We start from the raw sequence: 15654 nt of genomic DNA, 5'->3' as shown, positions 1-15654 counted from the left end.
TCCCAACAAATAAACAGAACCTTTGGATGTAAGTTTTGCTTGTTGTGGTGAAAACGACATAAAATTGCACTCACCTCTTTTTCACAAGCACGTAAGCAGCTCCAATAATTCCAGCAATTATTATGGCAAAAATAATCGGAACAATTATAACAGCAATATTAGGCTGAGCATTCACTAAAAGAGAAAGAGAGAGTTGGAGGTATTACACAAGTCCAAAATCCAAATCTCCCCCTCCATAAAATCTCCCCCTTGAATAAACAGGAACAAACCTGCAACTAAAGGCCATTTCAGATACAGGATGCGGGGCTGGTCAGTATGAGAACTCAGGAAGAAAAGCGACACGTTTCTAAGTAATTTCAGTTTCTTGAAAGCAGATGTACTGGTAAATATTTTATGAGCCCCTACGGTTCTCAGCACACTGCTTGCTAAACCCTCACCTTCCAAAAATAACCCGGGTTTCTATCAGGAATTAAATGTTGAAAATCAACTGAACTCACAATAATCAGCCACATAAAAATACGTAGGTTCTGTCCATGAGCCGTTTCCAGCCAGCGACGTAGCTCGTATGCGGACACTGTAGTTTCCAGGCTGCAGTCCACGGAGTTTACAGCCCTGCTCGCTGGCAAAATGCTTGCGGGAAACGCAGTAGTGGGCTTCCTGCGGGAGGAGGGAAGAGGAAGGCTGCATCACGCTACCTCTGCAACAACCCACAGCTCCGTAGCAGCATACTGGGATTTCTACCTCGCCTCCTGGTCTGGCAAACGTACACAAATAGGGCTTTCACAAGCTGAGGTCTCCTCCAATATAGTGGTTTGTCCTGGATTTGCATTTTACAGTTTAGTAGTTCAGATTACAGAGAGCAGATGCCATTTGCTGTACTAGACCTCAGCCCTGAAACCCGACCGGGGCTGGCAAGCCCTCCTGCCCACACGGCGCTGGCATTCTGCACGGGCAGCAGCGCTGCCCGCAAGCTCTCCGGCCGCTCAACGCTTTCTTGATTTCTCTAAGCAACTTCAATTCAGATGTACCGTTTCTGTCCTTCTGTGAAACAAATTCCTCAAGAAACTCACACAGAAAGCGGGCAACTTCAATACGCTTGTTTGGCAAACAGGCACCGTAGAGGCAGATTTTTAGTTCTCGATGTCACCCCAGACAGAATTCCAGAGGAGACAAACTCACTAGTGAAGTTTCACGTCACGTCGGTTCGTGCACAAGGAAGCCAGAGAGGACACACCACCGTACGCACGAGGGCTGTGAAAGACTGAACAGTCCCAGCCTCGCAGGCGCAGCTACTTCTCCAGACGTGCTGCGTTAAGGGACAAGCAGAAATTCTCACCTCTGTCTCCCCGAGTCGTCCATAATTCACTTCATACAGCACAATAAGACCATTTGGCTCCTTCGGTTCTTGCCACTTCAAATGCACGGTATTTTTTTCAACCAGTTCATGGGAAACTGGACCGACGATGTCATCAGCCTTAGCTAGAATCATAATAATAGCTTTATTTCACGTCTTTGGCAAAATTAAAACCTGCCAATACTTCACCCATCATCCCTTCCCATCAGGACACGCAGATACCCCAAGTCCTACCCGATGTTGCTGTACCGCGCTGGCTCCCATAGGACAAGCAGCATTTTGAGGACGGTCGCCAACCCGAAGCAAAGCTCGGGAAGACAATTACCTTCCGGCATGGTCCTGGCACTGACGTAAGCTGCGACGCTGCACCGGGACTCCTGAGCATCGTGGTTACAAGCGTGGAGCTCGATGCGGTACCCGGTGAAATGCCGCAGGCCCGAGATCACCAACGACTCCTTCGACTTCACTTTTTCAAAAGGTTTCTGTTCCTCCGCGCTGTCGGATGCCGCGGCAGAGTTGTTCGGAGAGGACGCGACGGTGGGTATCACCACAGTGGCATTTGCCACAGCGCCCAGGTCTCTTCGTTTCCTCGATGGCCTATTAAATAACACAGGTTACAACGTCACTGGTTACGTTCAGTGGAAACACACTGATCTGAAAAGGAAGAGTTAAAACGGGAGAGCTCAGCGTGCCTCTGAAAACTCAAATTCAAGCCTCGTATTTGCAATGGAACGCAGAAACGCAGGATTCTTTGGGTTTGTTTTTAAAACAAGCTATCTGTCTTACCCCCTGCAATACACACAGCTTTTTAACGCTACGTACCCCTGAGACTCTCTCCCTGCACTTCATACAGGGGAAAAAATTAACGATAATAAAAATTAAAAAAAAAACCCCAAGTCTAACGTATTGGCTTGAGAACTCAAGTTCTTCTGGATCCTCTCAGCTGAACACAACTTCGCTAGGTTGCCTCACGGATGCCTGGCACAGTGTTGCAATGCTTTGGAGTTCATCTCCTACACATTCTAGCTTCCAGCAAACGAGGTCATATCACAGCCCCCGACTCTGACGACCTCAGATGTGCCACATATTCCAAGTGTCATAAACTTGCATTTATAAAGCGTAAGACCAGTTTCACAGCTCACTGGAATACATCTGCCACCCTGAACCCTAAGGCTGGATTGAGATAGACAGGTAGACAGGTAATTTTAACCTTTTCCTGACAGACCAAATCTATCATGTTCTTTTCAACAGACACATTTAAAACTCACAGATTCACACGATGTATTAGTTGTGTGGGTTTGTTAACCAAATATTGCCTCTCAAATTACTGCGCTTCAGTCTGAAAATCAAGTCTGTGCAGTCGTAAAAACAGAACGGGCAGCGCCAACTCCCCTGTTTGCAAGCGAGCGCTATCAGACAACTTTAATGTCAGATTTTGTCAGTAAATAAACAGAATAAATTCAACAGAATTAAGAAACATTCACAAATTTCATTTTCTCAGGGGAAAAAAAAAAAAAAAGGAACAAGTACCAAACCAAAACTCCTCGTTCTAACACTTTACACCCTGCCACACATCTGCCACGAGGAGTTCCAGGTTGGGAACTAACCAAGGTGGTGAATCAGTAATAGTATTCAGTTACACAAAAGGAATCGATGCCATTTGAAAGCCGGACCGTGTATTTTAAGGGGATGATGATCTTTTTGTGTGTGTGCAGGCGTGTGCAGCTATTAAAGGGTACAAAGAGTGACCTGAACTGAACCCACACTTGAGGCACCTCCAGCCTCTAAAAATGTAACAAGCTGTTGAAGCAACTCTTTGCTGCTGAACTGAACTTTCCGCTGCCACCCTCCGACTGCCGGGCAAATGATTGGCCAACTACAGCTACAGCGGGGGGTGGCACAGATCAGGTCTTTGTCTGCAACCCCCAGCTCCACTCCCTGGTGTTATTTCTCCTCCCCCAGCAAATACAACCAGCTGGAAAGATCTTCAGTATTTCCTCAAAATAAACATCGGGTTGTACACAACGGCGTAAACATATTCATCCACCTGATGACAAAATGGGATGCCAGGCACAGCACAGCACATTCTGGTTTCTAGTTTGCTCTTTCTCTAATTACTAATTAACTGATTTTGGAGCTGCTGTTCTCTCAGCTTGTGCATTGTTCTGAACAGTGTCCCCTAACAATGGGTCAGAGTTCAGAGACCCAGCTCTGGGTCATGCCACCTCCCTCCCTTGGAAAGATTCTTTATGGTCAACCAGAACCTTGTTTGGACTTAAAAGCAAAGCTACACGCCACTGTTTACAAAGTGTGGATTCAGCTGTTGCTCATGTTTGAGAGAATTTTGTTTTTCACAAGTAAAACAGTAATTTGACCACTGATGCAACACTGAGTAAAATGCAAGAACGACTTCTCCTTTCTCAAGTAACGGAAAGCAAGAAAAACTTCTGAAGCTGTAAACCCCAATCTTCCCACATTTATCCTCCTGGATTTGCAGCAATTTTCTTGTCAAATTCTCTGTATTTTCAAACATCTGACGTCTTCCCATGGTTGTTCCAGGGCAACTTTCATTGCCACTCATGGCCATTTCAGCAACCCCAACGACCTTCCCTGTGACAGACTCAGACTCAGGTTCCTTCTCCTCCTCCTGTCAGAGACGACCAGCGGGTGTGAGTTCACAGAAGGATGGGAACGACAACTCATCACATGCAATATGGCCTGTGCTGGGGGATTTTAAAAACGCCTTAGCTAGCTTAAGCTAAGTTCTTCCAGACACCTGCAACTAGCCCAGGAACCGCTGTCCTGTCTTCCGCCTTGTGCTGGTAAAAGCATTTATGTATTTGTCTGTGCAATTAACTGGATTGAACTGGGAAACCCAGGGAAAAAGTCACTTTTACTGTGAGCCATTTCCCAGATCTTGTTCGCTCTGTAACCCCCTAATACTTGTAACGGCACAAGTGTGTGTGTGACAGAGAGAGAGGACAGAGACAGAGAGTGAGAGCGCTGCTTCTGCAGTCGTAGCGGTGGAGAGCACACACGAAATTACATCCTGAATAGCAGCCACTTAGTTCCCCTCTGCCTCTCAGGACTTTTACTACTTTTGAAATCTTTCCATGCTTTCCACAGAATCATGGAGTGGTTGAGGCTGGAAGGCACCTCTGGACATTGTCTCATCCACCCCCTGCTCAAAGCAGGGGCAGCTACAGCAGGTTGCTCAGGACCACGTCGGGTCAGGTTCTGAATATCCCCAAGGACGGAGACTCCACAACCTCCCTGGGCAACCTGTTCCAGCGTGCAATCACCCACCTGCTCCAATCTGTGCAAAACTCGTTCCAATAGGAGAGCAAATAACACAGGAAAGAAGAAACAAAGCATCAGCTTCTGATGGCCACTTTGTTCAGCTACAAAGGGAGGTTACGAAGCACGTGGTGTACCGACAGCTGCTAGCTCTGACTGCGACGGTGGGCATGGCAAGAAGCATGTAGAAGCTCGTTTGCCTTGCTAATGCCAGAGCTAATTAATCCCCAAAACTTGTGATAGCATCTGCTAGAGTAGCTAATCAACCACACTAAGGAACAGCTTTTGTGATTTCCAGAGCAGGTCAGGTGAGATCAGACCTGGGCTAAGACAGAGCGCGGCAGATCTGCGGCAGAGCCTCGTACGGACCGGACGCTGCAGGGGGCTCAGAGAGCTGGGAACAGGACAGGAGGAGATAAACATGGTACATGGAAAAGCAGGAGACAAGACATAGGGGGAGCAACTTCTCAACTGCTCTGTCTTCTGCACCCCTGCCATCTCATACTCCCTGTCGGCCACATCTGTGAGATTCCTCCCCATGACTGGCAGAAGGCTTCTTACCTCTAGGGGAGTCCACAGAGACCTCGAGAGAGGTCAGCAAACTATCGGGAGCCACATAAAAAGCACCTGAAGTAACACACACTTCATGTTCAGTTGTCAGGCTCTGGACAGGCTGCCCTACGAGCAGGTGAGAGGCACAGTATTCACAGGAAAACTACTTCTGATTTACGTTGCAACAGCCTGGAGCTTGTCAGAAACGACAAGCAGGATGCCCGTCAGCAGGGCTGTATCTTCACTGCTGACTTGCAACAGCAAAAGGGGCTTGTATTCAAAGGGTTAGTTAGCCTAGGGAAGTGGAGATTTCTTCCTGAGCAGGCTGACAAGGTGGCACATCCTGGTGATTGGTTTCTTCCTAAAATACATACCGCACAAACTGGCCTGAGAAGCATCCTGGGCCGGCTGCACAATAAAATCAGAAAAAAAAAAGAAGAAAAAAAAAAAAAAGAAAAAAGAAATCAGATTGTCAGAATTGTCTGCCTACATCAAGGGGAGTCCGGCTTTTGTACACGGCTTGGTTCTTCTCTGCTTTTGAATATGTCGTGTCCTGGCATTATTTTGCACACTGAAACTTGTCCTTCTGATCAGCACTGACAGCAAAGAAACCCAAAATGAGCGACTCTGCACAAGCTTCCAGGTGACAACCGCAGGCACCACACCAGGCTCGCAGGGAAGAGACAGTGTCTGACACACTCAACAATAAAAAAAAATCTTCAGTGCAGCAACGTAGCTTTTGTCAAGCAGCTGAAAATAAGTATTTGTTAGCTGAGGGCAGTAAGCAGAGAATAAATTGAGAGCACAAAATGCGTGACGGTGAAGAGGGTGAATCATTACAGGCTCTACCCTGATTCCCAGTGCTTCCTCTGTAAGTTGCCTATGAAGTGTGAAGACATTCAACACCACTTAATGTGACACTGTGTGTGCCATTCAAAACAGGACATTCACCACCCACAGCCATTGCATTCCTCATGGTATTGGAGGTATTTCCCAGACTAAGTGCAAGGAAGACCGCAAATACCGCGCTAAAGGACAAGGCTGTGGCATGGTAAACTTCCCTTTTTCTTTTCCTTTCTTTTCAACTGGATGAAGCGCTAGACCACAAAATTTGAGGACAGGAAAAAAAAAAAAAAAGCTGTTTTTGGCACCATACAAGTTTAAATGAGCTGCAGGCATTTAGCTATTTGTTAAGGATTCTCACTTCATGCTCAAGCTGAGGAGAATTCAGGGACAGGAAACAAGAGCAGGACCTTCCAAATCTGTAATAACACCAGTTGTAGGTGCTCAGCTCTCACCAGACTCCGCCACGGACATTCAGCTGGACTAGACAGCCTCGTGGAAGCCCAGAGAGACTGGCAATGCGGCCGTGTGTCCAGTCCAACACTTCGGTTTACTAATCAATGACATTTCCCTGCCTCCCGACTACCTGGGCAGTACCGTGTGATATTCGTACCTGGGGACAAAAACCTCATTGTGGAGATAGTTCTCAAATGTCTTGCGGAAAGCAGACTCTTCCAGCTCCTTTTGTATTTGAGAGTCTGTTTTAGGACAGGAACAACATTCTCCGCTGACATCCTCATTTTCACTTTGATTATACTTCTGAGGGTCTTCGGACTCAAAAGGAGGAGACCACGTCCTTGAGGGCAGTTTTAGTCCTACGGACAAAACAATTTCAGTTTCACTCACGCCTGACAGGCAGAAGCAGATGTTTGATCCTACAAAGATCCAAAACTAGTCTACACAAGATTCAAAGCAGATTTGGGCATCCCGAGCTTTCAGCAATAAAAGCCGAGCAGATTTTCCTCTTATGACAGGCCTTTGATTCAAAACGGTGCTGTCTTTGAAACAGAGCTCAGATGCTGCTGTAGTCAAACAGAGTTCTACCCCAGTTTTCCTCAGTTTAGGTAGCCCAGGACAGCAGGTAAGATTTTGGAGTCCTCAGTGAAACTCTGTTCTGAAAGAATTCCGAAACAGGCACAGGACGCCTTCAGAACTTGGCCACTGATCTCCAGAAGCATGGAAATTTTTTCCTTTACTGTCTCCATAACTTATTACTCCATTTAAAAGGAACAAGTGCAGAAGGGAGATCCCCAAAGGAAAAAGTATCTGATGACTTCGTAGAAAAAATGTTTTTGGAGAGCTTTTGCACATAACTTGGCAACAGCGCCTAACGTATAATGTAACGGAACCGGGGGAGAACACAGCTGCATCTCAGCCTGTTTCTTGAACAACAGTCTCGAAAACAGCAAAATTAGGCATCCAGACCACCACCAAAGTGTGTGAAAAATCTCCAGACAATTCTGAGAAAGCTTGAAAGGCACAGAGGGAGGAACACACTCACCTTTTAAGCAGTAATCAAGTTCATAAAGCTCACTGTCTTCTGCCTGCTGCTGCCAGAACACCAGGTAGTGCGTGATGTTTCCATTGGGCTCCGAGGGTGGCTTCCACTTCAGAATGATTTGGGATGAAGAGTTGGAAACAGATATCGGATCTAATGGGACCGATGGAACTGCGTGGGTGGGAAAAGAGACAGAGGTCACTTCCACCGCTCTGCGAGAGCTTGACAAAACAAAGGACACACACAGGCAAGTTTCCTTGGGGAGGAACAGTGCTCTCCCTGGCAGGTCCACTGACACCCAACAATCCTGCAGCAGGTTACACCAGCGTGTGCACACAAGCTCTCACACGCCACCACACGAGCCTGACGGAAAAAGGGCACGTTGGCACCATCTCCCCGTGCAGGGAAGCGTACATCCTTCCATTTACACCTTCCTACCAAAGTGAAGCAGCAATGGCAGTGGGAAGCTTCAGGGACACAGGACTACCACAACTCCCAGGCAGAAGACTCTTTTAAGTCTATTTTTCTTTTTCACTTGGCAAGGCAACGTTAATTCGATGATACTGACCAGTAGCGTTGGTCTGGACGTAGATGATTTCGCTCTTTGCACCGTATGTTCTTCGCTCATCGGAGAAGGTGACCAGAGTTTTAACAAACACGGCATACTGTGTCCATGGCTTCAAGCCCCTCAGAAGCCAACCCGGCTGGGCCTGGGCTTTGGGCTCATTTGACCGTGGGGGTGGGTCAACATCCACAACTGTCCAGCTATTTGACCCACAAGCATCTTGGCCATCAAACTCTGTCACATTTTGGTATGGACTTTAGAAGGAGAAAAAAAAAAAACAACCTTCAAGTTAACAGAATCATAGAATCATTGAATGTTTTAGGTTGGAAGGGACCTTTAAAGGTCACCTTGTCCAACCCCAATCCTAATTCAAGCTTTTAAAAACAACGTTTCTAAAGACATCACTGAAAGTTATAATCCTCTACCCTTTGGAGAAAGTATAACTATCTCATTGTATGTGTTCTGAAAATGAAGCATAGGGAGCTTTGCAACCCGGTCTCCTAACAGCATCACAGATGAGGTACTGTTCCACAGATGATCCCAAGAACTAAATCCAGCCTCATTATTTTCAGTTTTATGAAAATCAGCTCGGTAACCTTGATTCTAAAAGAACGTTTCCCACCTCAGAGGAAATAAATACCTCAACATCCCATGGAGATTGTGGGGAGACGACAAGCTCCATGGTTACAGTATATATGTTTAGAATAGTTGGAACAACTAATGCGTGGATTGCTCAAAAATGAGGAATTTCGACTATATACAACCCAGTAAGTCACTTAATGAACACTTTCACATAAAAGTAACATTGGAAAATAAGTGTAGGAGCCAGACAATCACAGAGACTAAACAGTTATGCCCACAGCAGGTTTAATATCTACTCTTCAATGCCAACTGCTGTTTGTGGAAGCCCAGCATGGCTATTATTTTGTAACCTAATGGTGGATCACTTACGCTTCTTTGTAAAAAAGCATAAATCCCAGAAGATCACGGAAATCAGGAGGCCAGTACGGCTCCCACTTCAACAGGATCTTGTCATGAGATGTTCTAATGGAAGAAAATTTCAGCAATTCATTTTCACCTGCAACAAAAGAGAAGCAACAATAATTCTGTTAGTGCTAAAAACCAGTGGTTTCTATTTTTAATTATCTTGGAAGTTATCTTCTCCACAGGTAAATACGAGAACACTGGCATTGAGAAGAGCTGCTCATTAAAACCTTGTCTTACTTTGACACTATACCTGCCTTAAGCCAGGGGTTGGAATAGGTGACCTCCTAAGGTTCTTGCCAGCTTAAATTTTCTCTGATTTTATGAAAATGACCCTGTGGAAGAGCTGACCTAAATTCTAATGAGTAGGAAATCTAAAGGCAACATATTTTAAAATTCATGATGACCTCCACAGCTGAACCCAGTACTACGGTTTGCATAGAAGGCAGAGGCTACCAAAACAAAGTGTGTGAATTCCCAGCCGTGCCCGGGAGTAGCACGGTCCCTTTGCAAGCAGGAGGGAAGGACAACAACCCATTGCAGGAGGACGGAACTTTGAGGCTCAAGGGACACGTTAGGATACGGTATGTCCAAGCAGCCCAAGAAGGACCAATGGTGTAGCTCTGACTGGACTTGCCATTCCTGCAATAGCTGCACAAGGGAGGAAGAACAGTCATTTCACTGGCACCACATCCAGAACAAACAAGGGCTTTTTTTTTCCTTTTCTATTTTTTTTTTTTTCAGTAAACAGGATGCTGCCAATGCGAAAATTAGACTTGAAATGTAAAAACAAACAAAAAGCCAAACGCACTGGCAACCTGTGGTTTGAGGTGGGGGGATGGCACAGAGAACAGCTCAGCAGAGTGGAGTTAAAGCTGGCAAAGAGAAACGCAACCGTCTCCTCCAGCTGCCTTTAAAGAAAACAACCAGCCAGCCCAGGAGCCACACGCAACCACACGACAGAGCTCGGTTTGAACCCAGTCTCATCCCCAAATGTGGGAAGAGCTTGTTAGTGTCTCATGGGAGGAGATGACCTTTACAGGCAGCTAACTCCTTGTATCTCCTTCACTCTGCCCCAAATAGGGCTGTGACATCCCTGAGGGTACAGCTCTATGTAGGTTTTTTCACTGGTCCTGCCAGTTTTTAGGTAGGCAGTCATTACGTTCCCTCCTCCCCACTGCGCTGCCATGGCTGGTATGTGGCAAACCGGATCAGGACACTGATTCAGCTGGAAGATCTTAACTTTTTCAGTCTGTTCACAAATAGCTACATCAGCATAACAAGGGCAGAACTGGGGAAGGGGTTATTTAAGCAGTGCTGTCGCCAAATGCAGAAAACCAGTGCAGCCACAGGGTGATCGAAGCTGCACTGCAAGCTGTGAAAAGAACAAGGAACTGAAATCAAGGAACTGAAATCATGTTTAATTAATGCTGGGAGTTTTGGTGGCAATACCTGTTTAAGCATCTAGTGTGTCAACCTGTGCACGCTCCTGTTCCTGTGTGCATGTAAAACTTTGTGGGGCTAGACAATAAACCAGAGCAGAGAGATGACACAACCCAAGAACAACAGCAAAGCAGAAATGGCTTGCTGGTTTTTACCCCATATTACTTCAACAGTCTGGTTCGCCATGCAGCCCTGGAAGAGTTTTACTGGCACAAACTGGGAAGGGGGAATGTGTGTGGCATAGACTGGGAAGAAACAGAAGCGTCGGGGGTGCCCAAGGGATGCGCTTGTGGCAGTATTGCCATAAGTAAGCGTCTGCAAAACTCCATCTTCAGTAGCACCACTTCAGTTGGAGCATAAAGCAACGCTGTGGGTGCTCCTCAGTCACGCTGACACAGGCATTGCCTTATCGATGTTCTTGAAGAAAGCTGTTAGCTTAAAAACTTCTGAGAAGCATAACAAAAATTGTTGGAAAAACTGATCTGACTGTTACAGCAATTCCCTCACACGGCTCCAGAGATGGGAGGAAATCCTGTTTCTCTACTGTGTTTATTCTGCTTGTGTCTTGTCGCCTCACGACATGGGAAAAGGAGATTATGACTATTAATCAGGTACTGGGCAGTAACACAACGTCCCAGTCTGGACTGAGGTTATGTTGTGCTGAACTCTTCAAAAAGGCACAGCAATACACTCAACCCTGAAAAACTCACACCTGAGCACACAAAGAGCAAACTCCTGAGGACCAAAGTTGGCAAGGTAGGCTCCTGGCCAGGTGGAGAACCCGTAAGTACTTTTACTCATGGCATATTGACAGCGTCGCTGCAGTGCACAAGCAAGTGGCAAGTCACACGCCTGGTGCTTTACCAAAAGGACAAGGACAGTCCCTGGAAAAACATCATAGGCTGGGCTGAGAGAAGTAAGAGTGTGAGGTTAGCAAGGCAGAGGGAAAGGAGAACAATGCAGATCTCTGCATTCTGAGACTTTCTTACATGAGGCTTGATCACCGTTCGTCTTCAGGGCTATGTCGTTCCTTTCCTGACGGCCCTTAGTCCCAGAGATCTCCTCCATCTTGTGGATTTCTGACAAACACAGTTTGGGATTATAATGGAAGAAGAGTTTGCCTCGTGCAATAGTGAGGTTGTGTTTACTCCAGTCCCAGAGCTGGCGAAGATTCTGGTTGTCCAAAGCATAAAATGAGTAATTCCTGAAAGAAAAGAATGAAAATGTGGATCGTGGAGGGGGAATCCACAGAAAACTTTTTTTCTCATGCACTAATTCAGACACTGAAGCAAAATAAATGCAAACTATCTTCCCTAGTAGGCCACAAGCCATAGGCACAGGAACACTTAAAAATAACTTAGGAATTGTTTACCAATACAAATCACCCGGATAGCACTGGCACTCCTTATACTTCAAGGCATTAAAATAAAGTATCTTTTGAAAGAACTCACCCAGCTTCTAGTGTTTGTCCTCTGATCAAATGTAGTTTACGAAAAAAAGAAAGAGAGACCAAGGCATAAGACCGGCGAATTTTTAGGTAACCTGAGATTTCTTCTATCAAGCCAAGATTTGCTTCTAGCTCAGCTGCTATGTTATCTGTGGAGAGGAAAACATCAGTTTTAGTTTTCTGATATCACAGAAACACTGGTATCGGAGCCCAAACATATTAAATAGAACTGCTTTACATAAATTCATCAGACCTTACAAAAATCAGTCAGCAAAAAAACCCCAAATGAACATCACAAGAGCCTTCGCTTTGCGGGTATTTTTCTGAAACACTCTAAGATTCAAAGTGGTCAAAGCAAAAGAGAAGTGCCCCAGCTCACGGCTGGTGTCATATTCACTGCTCTGACACCCAGTGCTCCCTACCCCCTCACTCATGCAGAACTTACTTCCTCCACGGATATTTATAACTAAGCTTCCATTAACAACTGTGCAGCCGCGGAGCTCCTGGGCCGATGTCACCGAATCGATCGTCTTCTCTTTCCCATAGTCGCAAACCTTTGGACAGGGCCCTGCGCAGGGCGTACAGTGCAAGCTGAAAAACAGAGAGGCAGGAAAGGGGATGTGATGCTTTTGCAGAATGTCATCTGGGGCATCCCCAGCAATTCTCAGAATCAATTCCACACAACAGTGTCCTGACTATATCTCATGGGATTCACTTGACAGCGTGCAGCTCTTAGGAACTCCAAGTAACTGCTGGTAATTCTTTCAATTGTCATTTCCACCTTTCAAACACTAATTGCTCTGTCCCTTCCTACGTAATAGAAACCAGAATGAAGTGATTTTGGCTATTTTGAACAGCCCATTCACCACGACGCTGCTCAGTGCTATACGTACCAGGGGCTTCAAGATCAAGAAACCCAGGCCCAGTCTCCATCCCAAGTTCATTAACCAAGCATGTAATTGATGAGCGGAGAGCTGGCCATTCATCTGGGAATCCTCTGACTAAGGACTGTACATAAAGTTGCTTTTTTTTTTAAAAAAAAAAAAAAAAAGGCAATCAAGCACGTGCTTTGTGCTCTGGGGAAATACTTCTTAAATGGCAGCAAGATGATTGCTTGCCCTGGTCGTAACACCACAAGAATGTGTTCCCAACTAGTTCAGAGAAATAAATGGTCTAGGAAAAGCACGGAGTAGTGTCGTGAGGTCCTACTGATCGCAGCCTGGAACAAGCACAGGAGAGGGGCACGGCTGCTGTTCCACAAGCAGCATATCTACTTTGGGGGCTGCTAGTTCATTCTTTCGAAAAGCAAAACAGGAAATGGAATCAAAAGTCCTATTACAGTGAATTCCCTGAAATTATTACGGTAGGAGCAAATACATGTGAGCACAAAGCTACCAATATTCATAGGAAATCTGACTCATTGCAATATATAATGTTATTGTGAGACAAACAACAAAGTTTTCAGTGATAAACAGCTCAGCAACATAAATTATTTAATTCCTTTGTCAAAAAGCCCTGGGAATAGACAGAATGGCTGTTCCCTGCTGTGACTCGTGCTACGCTTGTTTGTTACATTGTCCATTTATGTCTGGCACAGCCTGAACCTGCTCAATGAAAGTAATTACAGGGACGAGGGACAGATATTCTGAGAACGACCCACTCAAAATACGCTATGCTTTTTTCATTAGACATAACTTTTCCCTATTCTGCTTAACAGCAAGGCTTTCTAGTCTGAGGCCTGCTTTGGAGGAGAAGGGAAGCAGGGCGTTTAAAGCCTCTCCACTGCCCACCTCCCTCATCCCACTCAATTACAGAAAGACCCTTCCAGCTTGAGGACTCTCCTCTTCCTTGTCCTCTCTCTCAGTCTCCCTTTCCCACTTTTTCCATATTTGAGAGGAAATAAGGGAAGCCAAGGGAAGAGCAAACTACTGGCACATGGTAGGTAGACCTGTCCCCTTTTAATGGCTTGAATTAGCAAGGTATTAGTTTGCAAATCATATTAAAGCAGACCAGGTAATTGTCACAAACGCTCCAACGCTGGAAATTTTTCTTGGTCTTGACACAGAACACAAGCCCCTGTCCAAGTGAGAGGAAAGCACAGGATGAAAACTACAGCACGGTTTCTTTACCTGCAGACTCTTGTACTTACTTGCTGGAATTCATGATGTACCCTGACGGGCATTCATGAACACACTCGTTATTGTGGATAACGTGACACCCCGACTCCCTGGCGTTTTTGCATTTGTTGTGCAGTTCCTGGCAGAAGCTGAAGGTCACACAACGCCACCCCTCAAAGCGATAGTAACCAGGGGGGCAGGTGTCCACGCATTTGCCTTCAAGGTAGAAGTTGCGGCAAGCCACGCATTTTTCAGGGTTGTTCGGCTCCGTGCAGTCCCCAAGACATTCGCTGTGACAGCACTGACCGTCAGAGGTGCAGCCTTGGGACTTGCAGGCAGGTGGACAAACTGTGAAGAGAAAAGATCAAAGGCAACTGAGTATCACAGGACAACTCGACGATGTAGGACCGTGAAAGGCTTATGAGCAAAGACACTTCATCCTGCTTGGCTTGGCAACCTTCTTTTCAGAGAGGCATCCATGAAGCGCAGACGTCGGCCTCATCTCCACCTTTCACTGTAAATTCGAGATTTTAATTAACATTTTTGAAGAGTGTTATCATTCACCCTCACAATTGACTACGCTCATCTTCAAAAACAGCAAAACTGATTTTTGTTCTTCTCTCAGCCCAGCACTACGAGGCTCCCAGGAGAGCTTTGGTGACTCCAACATTATTTCTGAAGCCCAGAAATGATGAGACTCTACAGCAAGAGCTTCCCAGCCTGGGACATCCAGTTGCAGCCAGAAGATTCTAATTCCTTAAGAAATTAAGTTTCCCACAGTAATGCTGCAAATAACGCACGTCATAACCCTTCAGCTTCATCAGGATTTGTCTCCTATCTGTCTATCAACCTGTCACCAGTTTCCCTGGAGGAAGCCTGCTGCCCTGGCACCCAACACAAGCTCTTCAGTGACTCTCCCAGCAAGTCCAAAAAGAAGGGCACCCATGAGTGTTATTGCTTGAGGGTTTTATGGTTTACTTTTTAATTACCTATTACTTAGCACCTCACAATATTTTTAATGAGCGGTTTGGGCTTTGAACTAGAAACCCAGCAGCAGCATAGCTCAGAGCAAACACCATGACTAACACTGAGCAAGGAGCTGGAGGAGAGGCTGAGCAAACCCAGAGAAGCCCTGAAGGGAAGGACAGTCCTGCCCCTCTGCCGCTCAGCACCTTCACACTCGGTCTTAATGGTTCAAACGAGGCTGAACCAATTTAAATCCAACTGCTCAATCCAGAACACACCACACAACTTCAATTCAGAAGAGAGGCAATAAAGCTGAAATCACCACTACAGGAGCAAGCACCAGCGCCAAGTATGGCTTCGATGCAGCCTTTTAAACAGCAGAAGGAATGTCAGATGAGGGACAGGGGACGTGGGGCTGGATTTACCCAAATGGTGACGTACAACCTTTAGGCTACAGCTGTGAACCGCCAAGACACAGATCAAGACATCACCTTCTTCCCACCCAACAGGAGAGCTTTGTCTGAGGGCACATCTGAACAGCTTCTGATGTCCCGCCCAAGCGCCCTCGGTGAAGGAAGACAGAGGTAA

The 15654-nt window shown here is 46.0% G+C and overlaps 1 protein-coding gene across 1 annotated transcript in view; it reads right to left on the bottom strand.

Annotated features, from left to right (window-relative positions):
* Window positions 1-15654, bottom strand: part of INSR (insulin receptor) — a 49625-nt gene that overhangs the window by 5713 nt on the left and 28258 nt on the right. The window contains exons 3-14 of the mRNA XM_086477602.1: window positions 14133-14448; window positions 12429-12574; window positions 11988-12132; window positions 11526-11740; window positions 9061-9187; window positions 8113-8363; window positions 7548-7715; window positions 6660-6861; window positions 1680-1951; window positions 1337-1479; window positions 498-657; window positions 75-174 (exon numbers count right to left, since the gene is read on the bottom strand). Of these exons, the coding sequence (XP_086333728.1) occupies window positions 75-174; window positions 498-657; window positions 1337-1479; window positions 1680-1951; window positions 6660-6861; window positions 7548-7715; window positions 8113-8363; window positions 9061-9187; window positions 11526-11740; window positions 11988-12132; window positions 12429-12574; window positions 14133-14448 (2245 nt within the window). The remainder of the gene's footprint in view (window positions 1-74; window positions 175-497; window positions 658-1336; window positions 1480-1679; window positions 1952-6659; window positions 6862-7547; window positions 7716-8112; window positions 8364-9060; window positions 9188-11525; window positions 11741-11987; window positions 12133-12428; window positions 12575-14132; window positions 14449-15654) is intronic.

Source organism: Leptosomus discolor, chromosome 24 (genome assembly GCF_034619465.1).
Source record: "Leptosomus discolor isolate bLepDis1 chromosome 24, bLepDis1.hap2, whole genome shotgun sequence".
NCBI lineage: Eukaryota > Metazoa > Chordata > Aves > Leptosomiformes > Leptosomidae > Leptosomus > Leptosomus discolor.
This window is presented reverse-complemented; position numbering and strand designations above follow the sequence as displayed.